This window comes from Lissotriton vulgaris, chromosome 7 (assembly GCF_964263255.1).
Source record: "Lissotriton vulgaris chromosome 7, aLisVul1.2, whole genome shotgun sequence".
In the NCBI taxonomy this organism is placed as follows: domain Eukaryota; kingdom Metazoa; phylum Chordata; class Amphibia; order Caudata; family Salamandridae; genus Lissotriton; species Lissotriton vulgaris.
Window position 1 is genome coordinate 1,276,630,557 of NC_141695.1, and position 15,584 is coordinate 1,276,646,140.

Consider the following 15,584-nt stretch of genomic DNA (forward strand, 5'->3'; position numbering starts at 1 on the left):
TATTGATGGTATATGTAAACTTGATACAGGCATGGCAATTATTAAGCACTTGGAGTTGTGTTCTTAAGTCATCTTCCGAACCTTTCCACACTATCAGTATATCATCGATATACCTAGGGTATAGTGCCAGATGCTCTCTCCACTTCTCCTGTTTTAATATATGCTCGTCTTTGAACTTGGACATGAACATATTAGCGTAGGTGGGTACCCCAGTAAACCCCATGGAGGTCCCTGTCTTTTGTAGAAAAAAAGTGTCCTGCCACTGAAAATATCCATGGTATAGACAGAATTGCAATAACTCAAGAAGAAAAATATTGTGACTTTCCTCATATTCATGTTGCAAAAGCATCCACTCTGCTGCCTCTATACCTTCTATATGCGGGATTGAGGTGTATAGGGCTGAAACGTCAACCGTGCACAACCATACTTCCTCATTATCAGAAATGGGCACAGTCTTCAATTTACGCAGACAATCGGTGGTATCTTGCACAAAAGTTGACCATTGTTGCACCAGAGGTTGCATGAAATGATGTAAATATTTTCCTAGTGGTTCATGCAATGACCCACATCCCGCCACAATCGGTCGGAATGGTGGGTCAACCGGGTCTTTGTGCATCTTAGGCAGCATATATATATGCGGCCTGCTAGGATACTCCATGGTTAGATATCTTTTGGTTTGTTCATCAATCCTCCCTAGCTCTATACCTTTTTTCAAAATCTCGGATAGAATCATCTGGAACTCGATTGTGGGATCTGCCTCTAACTGTATATAGGCAGATCCCACAATCGAGTTCCAGATGATTCTATCCGAGATTTTGAAAAAAGGTATAGAGCTAGGGAGGATTGATGAACAAACCAAAAGATATCTAACCACGGAGTATCCTAGCAGGCCGCATATATATATGCTGCCTAAGATGCACAAAGACCCGGTTGACCCACCATTCCGACCGATTGTGGCGGGATGTGGGTCATTGCATGAACCACTAGGAAAATATTTAGATCATTTCATGCAACCTCTGGTGCAACAATGGTCAACTTTTGTGCAAGATACCACCGATTGTCTGCGTAAATTGAAGACTGTGCCCATTTCTGATAATGAGGAAGTATGGTTGTGCACGGTTGACGTTTCAGCCCTGTACACCTCAATCCCACATATAGAAGGTATAGAGGCAGCAGAGTGGATGCTTTTGCAACATGAATATGAGGAAAGTCACAATATTTTTCTTCTTGAGTTATTGCAATTCTGTCTATACCATGGATATTTTCAGTGGCAGGACACTTTTTTTCTACAAAAGACAGGGACCTCCATGGGGTTTACTGGGGCACCCACCTACGCTAATATGTTCATGTCCAAGTTCGAAGACGAGCATATATTAAAACAGGAGAAGTGGAGAGAGCATCTGGCACTATACCTTAGGTATATCGATGATATACTGATAGAGTGGAAAGGTTCGGAAGATGACTTAAGAACACAACTCCAAGTGCTAAATAATTGCCATGCCTGTATCAAGTTTACATATACCATCAATAAAGAACAGATTAACTATCTTGACATTATGATCACAAGAAAAGGGAACATACTCGAAACAAGTGTATTTAAGAAGGCGACAGACAGAAATAATGCCTTACATTTTGAGAGTTTTCATTCACAATCTCTAAAGAGACACCTTCCATTGTCGCAATTCATTAGGGCAAGAAGAATTTGCTCAGATGAGGACCAAGGGATAGAAACAATTAAGAGAATGCGCACAGAATATGCAGCAAGGGGGTACCCGGACATAGTCCTTGACCAAGCTGAAAACAAAGTCAAAACCAAGCCAAGATCCACTATGTTAGAGAAGAGAGAAAGAAGCAAAAACAGGAGAGAAGTCTATGTATTAAAATTTTCCACAGCCCCAGAGGCAATAAAGAAATGCATCATGAAAAGATGGGAAATTATTGAGCAAGAACCTGATTTCAGGCAGATATTTCCAGATAAACCTCTGTTCGCTAATTCCAGATCAAGGAATATCAAAGAAATTTTGAAAAGAGGCAAGGTGAAACAAGCGGATCTAGGTCAAAAAGGTATGATGAAGTGCCAGAACTGTGGTCATTGTGGCAATGTATTGGTAGGAAATACTTTTGCGCACCCGCACACAGGTAAAAAGATAACCTTGAGACACACATCAGATTGCAATTCAAGTGGTCTAATATATGCGATCAAGTGTCCATGTGGACTTGTTTATGTTGGACGCACTGCAAGGAAGGTGAAGGTTCGGAGGACCAAGCATAAGAGTATGATACGTACAAAAAACATGAAATCATGTCTGGCAGTACATTGGCATGAGAGGGGTCATACGATACCTCAATTGAAATACACTGTACTAGAGAGGTTGGTGGTACACACACATGTTGACACAATGAAATTGTTGGCGCAAAGAGAGACATACTGGATTAAGTCCCTGAGGACGCTGACCCCCTATGGGCTTAATGATAAGATTGAAATGATTCACTTTTTGTAAATTTAGTATTGCAATGTGAGTGCTGTTATTTGTAATTTTGCAATTTTTTATGCATTTCTTACATACCTGTTTATATATATCATGTGTTACCTATGCTCAATAAATCTCACCAACAATACTGGACTATGGTCACAATAGGCACCATTCACGTTTTTTACGTTTTTTAGGTAGATATAGCACCAGTTTGTACATTGAGGAAGAGAATCTCCTGTTTAAGTTATGCCGAGTAATATTAATGCAACCGCCATTTTGGATAAGGACGAGGTAGTGCGCAGTCCGTTTTCTATGTCAAACACGCTATGATGCTAGACGCCGTGTACCGGCGTTTCCAACACAGTTCTGACCGAGCAGGGAGAGTTACACGGAAGAACCCCAGAACCACGCAGTACACTTTAAGCAAGAGGTGAGACTTATTCCGTAGGTTTTACTCGAGCAACACTCTTGTAAAATTGAATGAAACATTAAGGAGTCCTCCTGCCTTTACATTTCAGAGGAAAAACGCGAGCTCACTAGGATATTTTGGCAAGCATTAAGACGTGGGGTCGAAAAAGGACCGAGTGAGTTCTGGCCGTTTTGCACTATGCTGATTACACTCTTAAGATTGGAGACAGTAAAATAAGGTTCTCAGTGTTGTTGTTACTTTTTAGAACAAGGAGAGTTCGGTATTTCATTTCATGTAGCTGTCAGTGAAGGTAAGAGTGCACGTTCGTGGCACTTCTTGAATTTTAGATTACTAGGCAGCACACGTGGTTTTATTTGTTGTACACGTTTGTTCACATTTGCATGTAGTAAGCAGGAGGTGGTGGCAGTATTGGTTGTACACCGTGTTTTTGATTAACAGGTGGCATGTGAACTTTGTTGAGCATGGTTTTATTGCACAAGGAATGTAGGCACATTTTATATAGATCTTCTGGTTTCTGTTCATGTACACTAAGTGTTGTATGAAACTGCAAATATTTTCTTTGATACATATGTGATAGACCGTTATGTTATTTGTAGCACATTCCCCTGAAGAAGGTGCATACCGAAATGCATTGGGACATGGCTTCATAAGATGTTTGAGGAATCCAAATTTTCATTGATGAAAAAGAAGAATAAAACTATTTTGAAGAAAGGAAACACAGAGCATTGTTTGAAGAGAATTTATTTTTGTTGTTTTTTCATGTTCTCAGTCCGATCTGTATGACTGTTGATATAGCTTGTGAATACTACATGTATATTAATTGCTTTTGAACATAATGCTTTAAATTGATGAAAGATATATAGATAGGAAAAAGAAAAACTTAACACGTAATTGTGAATGTGTGAACAGTGCTCCCCATACCACAGGTTTCTGTGAATTTTTTGTAATTTGTACCAACTTGGCTAGGGGCTAGTCAAGATATGGGTTAGCACCATATATTATATTTTGATAAAATTCAGATCAAGGTGATAAAACAGGAGTGCTTGTCGCATAACATTGTTTGAATATTTTACTGTCTTAGCTCCATGTGTGACTAGCACCCACATACAAAGATGGATTTTGATGAAATAGCTCAGTTAACTAAGAATCAGGCAGATGTAAAAGGGTATACAGCTGAGGAAGCCGAGAATATTTACACCCTTATTAAAGAAACCAGGGACCTAAAAACCAAGCCAGGTACCACAGCACAACTTATCAAACAACTGCAATACACGTTACGTAAAGAAATTAATCAGAGGCTTCATGCCACTACTCTGATACAGTACCATAGGGTTAAGCGCATCCCCAGGGGACTGCGCATCTCATTACGACCAATGTTGTACAAATTTAATAAACCGTTTCTCGCAAGATGGTTTGCGATATTGAAAAAATGTTCACTTGATTTAGTACTTCTTATAGTCGAAGAATTGTCTAATGTTTTGAAGGAGCTAGAGGTAGAGATTGAGGATATGAAGACTGAATTGTCCACTCGTATGTCTGCTGAGGACATGGATAAGACTTTGAAAGAAATTAATGACAAATTAGATGAGCACCTGAAGGAAGTCCATGAAAGAAAATTAAGAAAATTTAAGCGCGACACCTTAGATTATAAGTTGGATGAGGTGTACAGCTGGGCCGATAAATATGCGCAGAGAAGAGTATTTAGAAAACCAACTGAAAATACTTCAGAAGAGAGCTTGGCCACTGAACAAGATATCTTACCGACACGTCCCTCAGTGGAGACAGCAGGTGGAGGAGCATGTGCAGAAGGCACATCTAGCAATCAAAGTAGGCAGCCTTTTTTAGAAGGGGGCCACAGTTCCAACCATCCACCGGACGAACAAACACAACACACACAAAACAAAGCAAACGAACAAGGAGGGGACAAGGTAAAAAAAAAGATGTAGTAAGACGCAACCCGAAGAGGAATTAATTATGAACATTTCAGACACCGTACTAACTTCCGCACAAATAGCGGTACTGAATAAGGGCATGTCCTTTGTGCCCACATATCAAAGCAATGACCTTGAGACTGAAGTCTCGTTTTTTAAATTCATGAGGAAATTGAGACTCAGGTGGTTCTTTAACCAAATAACCACAGATGATCCAGAACACACAGCAGACACTTCAGGGATTAGAACATTCAAACCGAAAAGAACATTCATGTCACCAATGACGCATAAAGCTCTAGATTTGTTTGAGACTTTGGTAAAAAAAGATCTTGTTGAGCTAAATTACTATCGCAAAACAAAAAGAAATTTGACTAGACAAGAAACTATGGCATTGAACGAACTTGCAACAAATGAGTCACTCACTATAGTCTCTGCAGATAAAGGCGGAGCACTAGTGGTGCTCAATTCTACCTATTACCATCTGAAGGTAAATCAACATGTGAAAGACACCAACACCTATATACAGTTAGAGGCAGATCCCACAATCGAGTTCCAGATGATTCTATCCGAGATTTTGAAAAAAGGTATAGAGCTAGGGAGGATTGATGAACAAACCAAAAGATATCTAACCACGGAGTATCCTAGCAGGCCGCATATATATATGCTGCCTAAGATGCACAAAGACCCGGTTGACCCACCATTCCGACCGATTGTGGCGGGATGTGGGTCATTGCATGAACCACTAGGAAAATATTTAGATAATTTCATGCAACCTCTGGTGCAACAATGGTCAACTTTTGTGCAAGATACCACCGATTGTCTGCGTAAATTGAAGACTGTGCCCATTTCTGATAATGAGGAAGTATGGTTGTGCACGGTTGACGTTTCAGCCCTGTACACCTCAATCCCGCATATAGAAGGTATAGAGGCAGCAGAGTGGATGCTTTTGCAACATGAATATGAGGAAAATCACAATATTTTTCTTCTTGAGTTATTGCAATTCTGTCTATACCATGGATATTTTCAGTGGCAGGACACTTTTTTTCTACAAAAGACATGGACCTCCATGGGGTTTACTGGGGCACCCACCTACGCTAATATGTTCATGTCCAAGTTCGAAGACGAGCATATATTAAAACAGGAGAAGTGGAGAGAGCATCTGGCACTATACCTTAGGTATATCGATGATATACTGATAGTGTGGAAAGGTTCGGAAGATGACTTAAGAACACAACTCCAAGTGCTTAATAATTGCCATGCCTGTATCAAGTTTACATATACCATCAATAAAGAACAGATTAACTATCTTGACATTATGATCACAAGAAAAGGGAACATACTCGAAACAAGTGTATTTAAGAAGGCGACAGACAGAAATAATGCCTTAGATTTTGAGAGTTTTCATTCACAATCTCTAAAGAGACACCTTCCATTGTCGCAATTCATTAGGGCAAGAAGAATTTGCTCAGATGAGGACCAAGGGATAGAAACAATTAAGAGAATGCGCACAGAATATGCAGCAAGGGGGTACCTGGACATAGTCCTTGACCAAGCTGAAAACAAAGTCAAAACCATGCCAAGATCCACTATGTTAGAGAAGAGAGAAAGAAGCAAAAACAGGAGAGAAGTCTATGTATTAAAATTTTCCACAGCCTCAGAGGCAATAAAGAAATGCATCATGAAAAGATGGGAAATTATTGAGCAAGAACCTGATTTCAGGCAGATATTTCCAGATAAACCTCTGTTCGCTCATTCCAGATCAAGGAATATCAAAGAAATTTTGAAAAGAGGCAAGGTGAAACAAGCGGATCTAGGTCAAAAAGGTATGATGAAGTGCCAGAACTGTGGTCATTGTGGCAATGTATTGGTAGGAAATACTTTTGCGCACCCGCACACAGGTAAAAAGATAACCTTGAGACACACATCAGATTGCAATTCAAGTGGTCTAATATATGCGATCAAGTGTCCATGTGGACTTGTTTATGTTGGACGCACTGCAAGGAAGGTGAAGGTTCGGATGACCGAGCATAAGAGTATGATACATACAAAAAACATGAAATCATGTCTGGCAGTACATTGGCATGAGAGGGGTCATACGATACCTCAATTGAAATACACTGTACTAGAGAGGTTGGTGGTACACACACATGTTGACACAATGAAATTGTTGGCGCAAAGAGAGACATACTGGATTAAGTCCCTGAGGACGCTGACCCCCTATGGGCTTAATGATAAGATTGAAATGATTCACTTTTTGTAAATTTAGTATTGCAATGTGAGTGCTGTTATTTGTAATTTTGCAATTTTTTATGCATTTCTTACATACCTGTTTATATATATCATGTGTTACCTATGCTCAATAAATCTCACGAACAATACTGGACTATGGTCACAGTAGGCACCATTCACGTTTTTTACGTTTTTTAGGTAGATATAGCACCAGTTTGTACATTGAGGAAGAGAATCTCCTGTTTAAGTTATGCCGAGTAATATTAATGCAACCGCCATTTTGGATAAGGACGAGGTAGTGCGCAGTCCGTTTTCTATGTCAAACACGCTATGATGCTAGACGCCGTGTACCGGCGTTTCCAACACAGTTCTGACCGAGCAGGGAGAGTTACACGGAAGAACCCCAGAACCACGCAGTACACTTTAAGCAAGAGGTGAGACTTATTCCGTAGGTTTTACTCGAGCAACACTCTTGTAAAATTGAATGAAACATTAAGGAGTCCTCCTGCTTTTACATTTCAGAGGAAAAACGCGAGCTCACTAGGATATTTTGGCAAGCATTAAGACGTGGGGTCGAAAAAGGACCAAGTGAGTACTGGCCGTTTTGCACTAGGCTGATTACACTCTTAAGATTGGAGACAGTAAAATAAGGTTCTCAGTGTTGTTGTTACTTTTTAGAACAAGGAGAGTTCGGTATTTCATTTCATGTAGCTGTCAGTGAAGGTAAGAGTGCACGTTTGTGGCACTTCTTGAATTTTGGATTACTAGGCAGCACACGTGGTTTTATTTGTTGTACACGTTTGTTCACATTTGCATGTAGTAAGCAGGAGGTGGTGGCAGTATTGGTTGTACACCGTGTTTTTGATTAACAGGTGGCATGTGAACTTTGTTGAGCATGGTTTTATTGCACAAGGAATGTAGGCACATTTTATATAGATCTTCTGGTTTCTGTTCATGTAAACTAAGTGTTGTATGAAACTGCAAATATTTTCTTTGATACATATGTGATAGACCTTTATGTTATTTGTAGCACATTCCCCTGAAGAAGGTGCATACCGAAATGCATTGGGACATGGCTTCATAAGATGTTTGAGGAATCCAAATTTTCATTGATGAAAAAGAAGAATAAAACTATTTTGAAGAAAGGAAACACAGAGCATTGTTTGAAGATAATTTATTTTTGTTGTTTTTTCATGTTCTCAGTCCGATCTGTATGACTGTTGATATAGCTTGTGAATACTACATGTATATTAATTGCTTTTGAACATAATGCTTTAAATTGATGAAAGATATATAGATAGGAAAAAGAAAAACTTAACACGTAATTGTGAATGTGTGAACAGTGCTCCCTATACCACAGGTTTCTGTGAATTTTTTGTTCATTGTGAAGCCGCCATCTTGATGATAAATACAATCTAACACACTCACAGTCAAAGTCACTGCTTGGGCCTTAGCTAGCCTTCCTGCAGGGAAAGGAAAGGGCGAAAGAGAGGAGATGTAGCCTTACAGTCTGAGCTGCCAACTTTGAAATTGGGTAACAAGGGTCGAGTCCTGGCATCGTCTCAGCTTCCTGTGATTCTCAGCATATCACTTAGGGTCAGATGTACCAACATTAGTAATAGCAATTTTTTGCGAATAGCTTTTTGGTAATCACTATTACTAATGTACTAAAGTTATATCTGGCCTTATTTCCAAATTATCGATTTGTAGAGGGATGTAAATAGATCTACATCATGAATATTAATCAATGAGTTCGCTAATTGTGACCCACCGTGATCGGCTGCATCACTGGGAAGAAGGCATGCTAGGATCAGCGGACCACCATGTCTGTGATTGCTTTTAAATAAAGCAATCATTTTATTTTAAATGCAGCTCCTGCCTGATCTTAAAAAATGTTTTGTCAACATTTACAGACGGGAAAGGAGTTGATGCAGGGGCCCATCTGAGCTTCTGCAAGGATCCAGCTAAACCCTTTTAAGGCCCCAGTTGAAATTGTTCATAAGGATCCAATCTAGATTCCTGCAGAAGTGCAATGAAGTTTACGCAGGAGCTAACTGAGGTCCTAAGGGTCCCAAACTGAACTGCAAGTGATCATCTGAGCCCATGCATGCAGGGAGCCAACTAAGCTATTGCAGGGATGATTTTCCTGGCCTCGATTTGGTCCTTGATGGAGCTTCAGTACAAACCAAAATGAACTCCTCCATCGATCCAAATGAGCCCCTGCAGATATGAAAGGCGTGTACACGCATTTCCCTGAGGGCCCAATCACGACTTTTGCAGTGTGGGAGCGGGTATGCCATGCCGCTGCTCTGCTCCCACGCAGCTAAGGCTTTGTGAGCACCAGATTGCGAGTTTTATTGTGTTTGGCGGGTGTTTCTTTGGCGGTCCGACGGCGTGCCTCTGAAAATGGGCACCACAATGGAAGTGCCAAAGGCAGTTCCTGCACAGCATGGACGATGCAGTCCATGCTGTGTTCAGGAACTGAGTTGCATGCACACAGGGGGGGCACAACATGTGCCCTGCCTGCAACCCTATGCACAGGGGCAACAGGGGGGCCGGTGGAGCCCCCGTTATTTCCTCACTGCCAGCAGTTTCATGGAGTAAGAACCTCCATGAAACGGCTGAGGCGGAAGAAAGTTGCAATATGCTTAGCAGTGCCACAGGGCCCTCAGACAGCTGTTCAGCCACCAGGAATCTCTGATCCCTGGCGGTTGCAGCAGTGCCATGGAAGTCTGACCGCCTAAGTTGTAATCCGGTGTCGGACCGCCGGTGCAGCAGTGTCAGAGTCACAGCGAGTCAGAGGCTTCATTTCTCGATGCTTACATTGTACTCTGTGTTTTTTTTGCCATGGCCTATTCTTCTATGTGATATCACCCCTCATCGCTTTTCATATGGTACAATATGAGTGTAACCAAAATATCATCTGACAAATATATTGTGTCCTGAGTATCGGTGACAAGAATATTGCCCCATTCTTAATAATGGAAAATCTGTTGGCAATTAGATTATATTTTTGTAAACAATATGCAGGTGACATATTTCTGTCAGAAGATATTTTACTATTGATTTTTCAATTTACATCCATCTTTCTCATTCCCAAATCTCTAACTCTGGTTTTACCCATTTTCTTGTGCTGTGTTCTCTTCGTCTTTAATTTTCTCTTCCTCCTTCTATTTCTATTTCATCCATCTATAATTTCTACTTTCTTATTGCTTTCATTTTCGTTCTCTTACTAGGTTTTTTTACGTCCCTCTTAGAGCTTTGCTTCTTTCTTCCTTCCTCTCTGTATGCATTCTTTTTTACATCAGGTTTTTTACTCACTGTTACCCTCCTCCTTTTTCCCTGTGGTTGTAGCTCTTGCGCTGCCTCGTGTTTGCACTCTTTAGTTTTCTACCTCATTCTCATCTTTCCACAGTTATTATTTTTCTCTCGAGGTGCAGACAAACTTCATATTTTCTTTATATTATCCAGTGTCCTTGGACAAGCTTTCAAGATGATTTTCCCCATGTAATAAGGATCTCCATATTTTGTTCAGATTTAAATAGGATGCTTTTCTGTAAGCCATATTTTCGTGGTTAAAAGGATCTTCAAGACAAATATTATATAGTTTCCAAAGACAATTGGGGCATATTATCAAGCCTGGGCGATAAAATTATCGCAGCTTTATCTACAGGAAACTGCCGATAAAGTGGAGATAATGGGCTTGATAATATGCTCTATGGAATTCCAATCGAAGCTCATGTTAGATGTCCTTCACATTTAACATGAGCTTCGATTGGAATTCCATAGATCATATTATCAAGCCCATTATCGCCACTTTATCTGCAGTTTCCTGCCGATAAAGCGGCAATAAATTTATCGCCCAGGCTTGATAATATGCCCCATTGTTTCCCCATATTCTCAAAAGCAGAATGAAAGTAGCTGCTTATTTTACGTTGTAAACGTTTGTCACGCCTCGCTATGAGATAATCTCTGGATTCACTTTTCAAAGAAGGCCTCGAGAAGGAGTCTCCACAGGCTTATCTTTAGCATGCAGCATAAACCTGAAATGAAACAAACATGTAGCTATGTATATATAGTGTACTAAATGCCTGGAGTGTGAAGAACAGGTATCATTTATTAACATTATATTCCAGACATTTGAACTTTATCTGAACAAGGATGATGACGTTAGAAAGAAGGAGCAGAAAGATATAACAAAGCCAATGGATTCCGCTGTTGAATCGGACCCGACAAGCAATAGAGAGGTGGGATTTTTGACATGCAAATCAGAATATAATAAGGGGATGAGTGAATTGAACATCGTAAATAGAACCTTTCCTGGCCTATACATAGTAAACGTGATTATGCTCTTTATGTGTTCTCTTCTCATTTGCATGTTGTTTTCCTTAAGGGAGGGATGTGTTTAGACAGGCAACTGTTCTAACATTTGGTGCACTCCTAGGCTATTTTATTGGAATCTCTGCAACAAATAGATGTTCTTCTTGTGACTCCATTATTCAACAAAACATATCTGCGCAAACGAGGGACCCCCCAAAACACTGCAAACACATATTTTCAATGTTGAAAATTATTTAAAGCAGGAGGAATGTAGGAGTCATCAGTTTCCATATAATTTTTAGGTCTGGTGGAGAGTAAGCTGTAGATTTCTTTGTAGCCTCATGTTTTCTAAAAAAAACATAAGAAATACTCATATACACACACTCTCAAGCTTTCTCCCGTCTTTATCTATTGGTCTCTGTTAGTGTCATTCAAATTTTACTTCAGCCTAACATAGTTTAAAGCAGTGATACTCAAAGTAGGCCCCGGGGGCCACATGTTTCCCTCTAGACATTTATATGCTGCCCCAGGTCAGGTGAATGGTTTGATTTGTTCTGCATTCCGTCCATCAATTGTGTGCCATTTGCTTCCTCGCCCTAAGTGTGCCGGGTATGCTCAGACGTAGGTTCAGGGCTCACTGTGCCATGACGGGGTGAAATATCGAAACCGGTCTTAGGATGCTTGTTTCTAGTCCAGGGAGGACCTGGCTTGGCAGTTCGGGCTGGACTGCTCTCATGAGGCACAGGGTCAAGACTGATTTGCATATGGCCAGGGTTAAACTGGGGTGGCATGGTGAGCAAACGAATGATGGATTTAACCCAGATCTCATGACTGGAGGTGAATGTTTTGATTTGTTCTGCATTCCGTCCATCACGTGTGTGTCTTTTGTGCCCCCAGGTCATCAGCTTCACTGGGCTGCTGTTTACTCGACTCTGTACTAACACGAAACATATGTTAAATAAATGGCAAACAATTAGGTAATTTATAACGGAATATAGAGAAAGTAAGTAACTAGGATGTCCTGCTTAGCTTTAGTAACACTTTTATTTCTGAAGACATCTTGCAACAAACATGTAGAAATATGAAAGTCTCTTCAAAATTCAAAAAGTGTATTTTATTTACATTAATAATCGTTTCACCATAGTATGTCATATCAGTGCATTGAGTAGATTTTTTTTAAAGTGCATTGAGGAGTTTGTGATTTTAGGTGAAAGTTTTTTTACATGAATTTAGAATTATTTATGCTTCTCCTCACCCTGACAGCAATGCCAATGGTGAATTAAGAGGTAAGTCAGTGGTTAGATGCACTCTTTCGGTGGGCTGGGTGGCTATTATGTATGAAGAATATTATAATTAATGAAATGACACACAGGAGAGTGCTTTGTACAGTGCACACCCTGAGGCAATGTATTTCTAAGTCCTCTTAAATTTGATAATGGAGAAAAAGGAGGGAAAGTTCATTAAATGCATTACAGAGGATCACCCAATGTGGTCAAGTAGCTAAGCCATATTTTATCTCAGGTTTTCAGGTTTCACATTGTGCAGTTCAGCCACTAGACTTACATGCTTCACTTCCCCAACATCCATCTTACACCCATTTCCCAGACCTCCACCCTGCTGGCATGAGTGCGGCCATCGGTCACAACACAGACTAAGGACCTGATTACGTATTTGGCACAGCGGAGCCGGGGAAACGGCACCTCCGCTGTGCCAAACCCGTGCATAACTGCCCAAGCACCGCCGACCGTATTATGAGTTGTAAATGCACAACTCTTAATACTGTTGGTGGTTATTGGCTATTCCCATGGCAGTGCCTGGAAAACAAGAACCGCAATGGGAACAACAAAAAAAGTTCCAGTATGGCATAGACGTGAACGTCCATGCCATGCCGGAACTTTGTGAGGGTGCAGGCAGAGGGGTACATGTTGTCCCCCCTAATTGTACCCCCATGGTGGGGTGCCCATGGAGGCCCTGTAGAGCTCCATTTGCTCCTGCACTGCCAGCCTTTTCATGGCAGGAGGCCGCCATGAAAAGGCTGGTGGTCTTGGAACTCCTAATATGCTGAGCTGAACTTCACCAGTCCCCGCTCAGCATATTGTGTTGTGGTGCTCCTGTGCCACTGCCAGGGAATGACTGTTCCCTGGCGCAGCCGATGGTTCACTTCCATATTGACTTAAAAGTCGTAATACGGTGGGCGGTTGACCACCACCGCGAATCTGGTGGTCGGAAGACCACCAGTCTCGATATCATGCCGTAAAGACTTTGGCCCCTGGAAAAATGTTTGAGAGTACCAATAGTATGAAGCATGGGGCAATGGGCCAGTGCACTTCAGCCATTAACTGTCTTCCACTATGAGGGATCATTGACACAATATTGGGGTAAACTGTATCGTTTGACACAAATTTCATGTCAAATATATAGGTTACCAAAATATTGTGTCCCTATACCTATACTGTTAAATACGAAAATTCTGGAGAAAAATATCATTGACACTAGTATCACCAAAAATATACAAGAATATGCATTTTTAAATATAAAAATTTTAAAGTAGGAAAATGAATATTTTAATAAATTCATTTAATCTAACGCAAGTTAAATAAATTCCACTAATAATTAATACTAAATTTAGGGCGTGGCTAACTGCCCAACATGGTGGTTGCACTTTGACAACGCTCTGCACTCCGGTTCCCTTAATCGGGCTGTAATCTGTCATCTGCAAGGCCATCTGATACTAATAGATACCATGACTGCTGGGGATTGCCTGTGGCCGAACAGAGTCCGTGTGACCCCTATGTAAGCTGTAACGAGGTGACCGGTGGTGCTCCCGGAGGACCGGTAGGCCTCCGATGCTCCATGACCCCAGCGGAGTGGCTGGCCTATGGCAAGAGGCCCCTTACAACTGAGAACCTACGAAACTGATGTGCAGCTACCCTGGTGTGCCTACCTTGCTGCAATTGCGGGTGGAGATTGCCGGCACTGGTAACACCGCCCCAGTGCCATCTTAGTGAAGGACCCGGCAGTGGCTGGGCCCTGAAGATTAAGGCTGCAGCTACGCCCTTCCTGCCCAACCTGCCGGCAGCCGGAGAAGTGACGGATCTGTGGAGGTAACCCCGTCTGCTGCCCGACCTGCAGTGCATCAAGAGGTTGGTCAGACACCCCTTGCCGTTTGGTGGGTGATAACGACCTCCGCGGCTGGAGAATCTTGGCAGACATAGGGGCCGTATCAGACCCATGCCCGGAACATAAACTGGGACCCCGCTGGCTGATCTGCGGCTGCTGTAGAGTACTGGGCTCCTCCTTTGGTCCATGTGAGGGGCAGAGTGAAGAAGAGGTTCTCTTCCAGGGGATCCTCATCAATAGTCATAAGCACGTGAATATTCCCGGCCATGCGCAGGGACCCTGGAAAACATCAATAAATTATATATGAAAACATATATAAATGTTTTCTAAAAACAAACAATGCAGCCTAACAGACACCAAAAGGCTAAGCAGTGCTGTGAAATGTTGTCTTTGCACTCCTACAAATAAACCAGAAAGACAACAAAAAGCACTGGAAATGCTTTTAACGAACAGCAGAAAAGTAGTCCTGCAGAGAGAAAAGCCTGTATTGTTAGCCCATAGACGGCATTGTAACTTTAATAACATAGGAACTGAAGGCAAATGTATAGTACCAAAAACTGGCACCGTGCCTTTAAGGCTGCCATGATCCCTAGCTTCCCATCATGCCTCAGGGGTGACAGTTAGGTCAGTTGTTCTTTGCAGAGACCCAGAGGTCAGGGTACAAATAGATGACAATTTTGGCTCATTTGCCCAGGGAATTGTGTGGGTTGCTTATGACTTTGATGAGGATACCCCTGGAAGAGAACTAGGATTACAGATAAGTAACATATCCTTTTTTTCCAGGGGATCCTCATCAATAGTCATAAGCACTTGAAATGAGTAGCAAGCCCATCCTCTCCTCCTGCGGGCAAATGAGAACTATAAAAACATCAATATTAAGAAATCAATTCGAATATAATTAGCATTGAAACAAATTCCTCAAAGAGGCTGGATCGACTTGAGTATCTGCTCTGGAATCAGAATTGAGACAATAGTGTCTTATGAAAATACATACTGATTTCCTAGTGGCTGCTTGGCAGATCTCAGCCATTGGTAAGGTAGAAAAGCCACTATGGCTGCCTTTCCTTTAGTTGCATGTGC

General features: G+C 41.4%; 1 protein-coding gene across 1 annotated transcript in view; it reads left to right on the top strand.

Moving 5' to 3' along the window:
- The window catches only part of LOC147703391 (uncharacterized), a 9,287,842-nt gene that overhangs the window by 7,936,488 nt on the left and 1,335,770 nt on the right, over positions 1-15,584 (top strand). Inside the window, exon 35 of the mRNA XM_086931832.1 lies at positions 11,201-11,311. Coding sequence (XP_086787958.1) covers positions 11,201-11,311 — 111 coding nt within the window. The remainder of the gene's footprint in view (positions 1-11,200; positions 11,312-15,584) is intronic.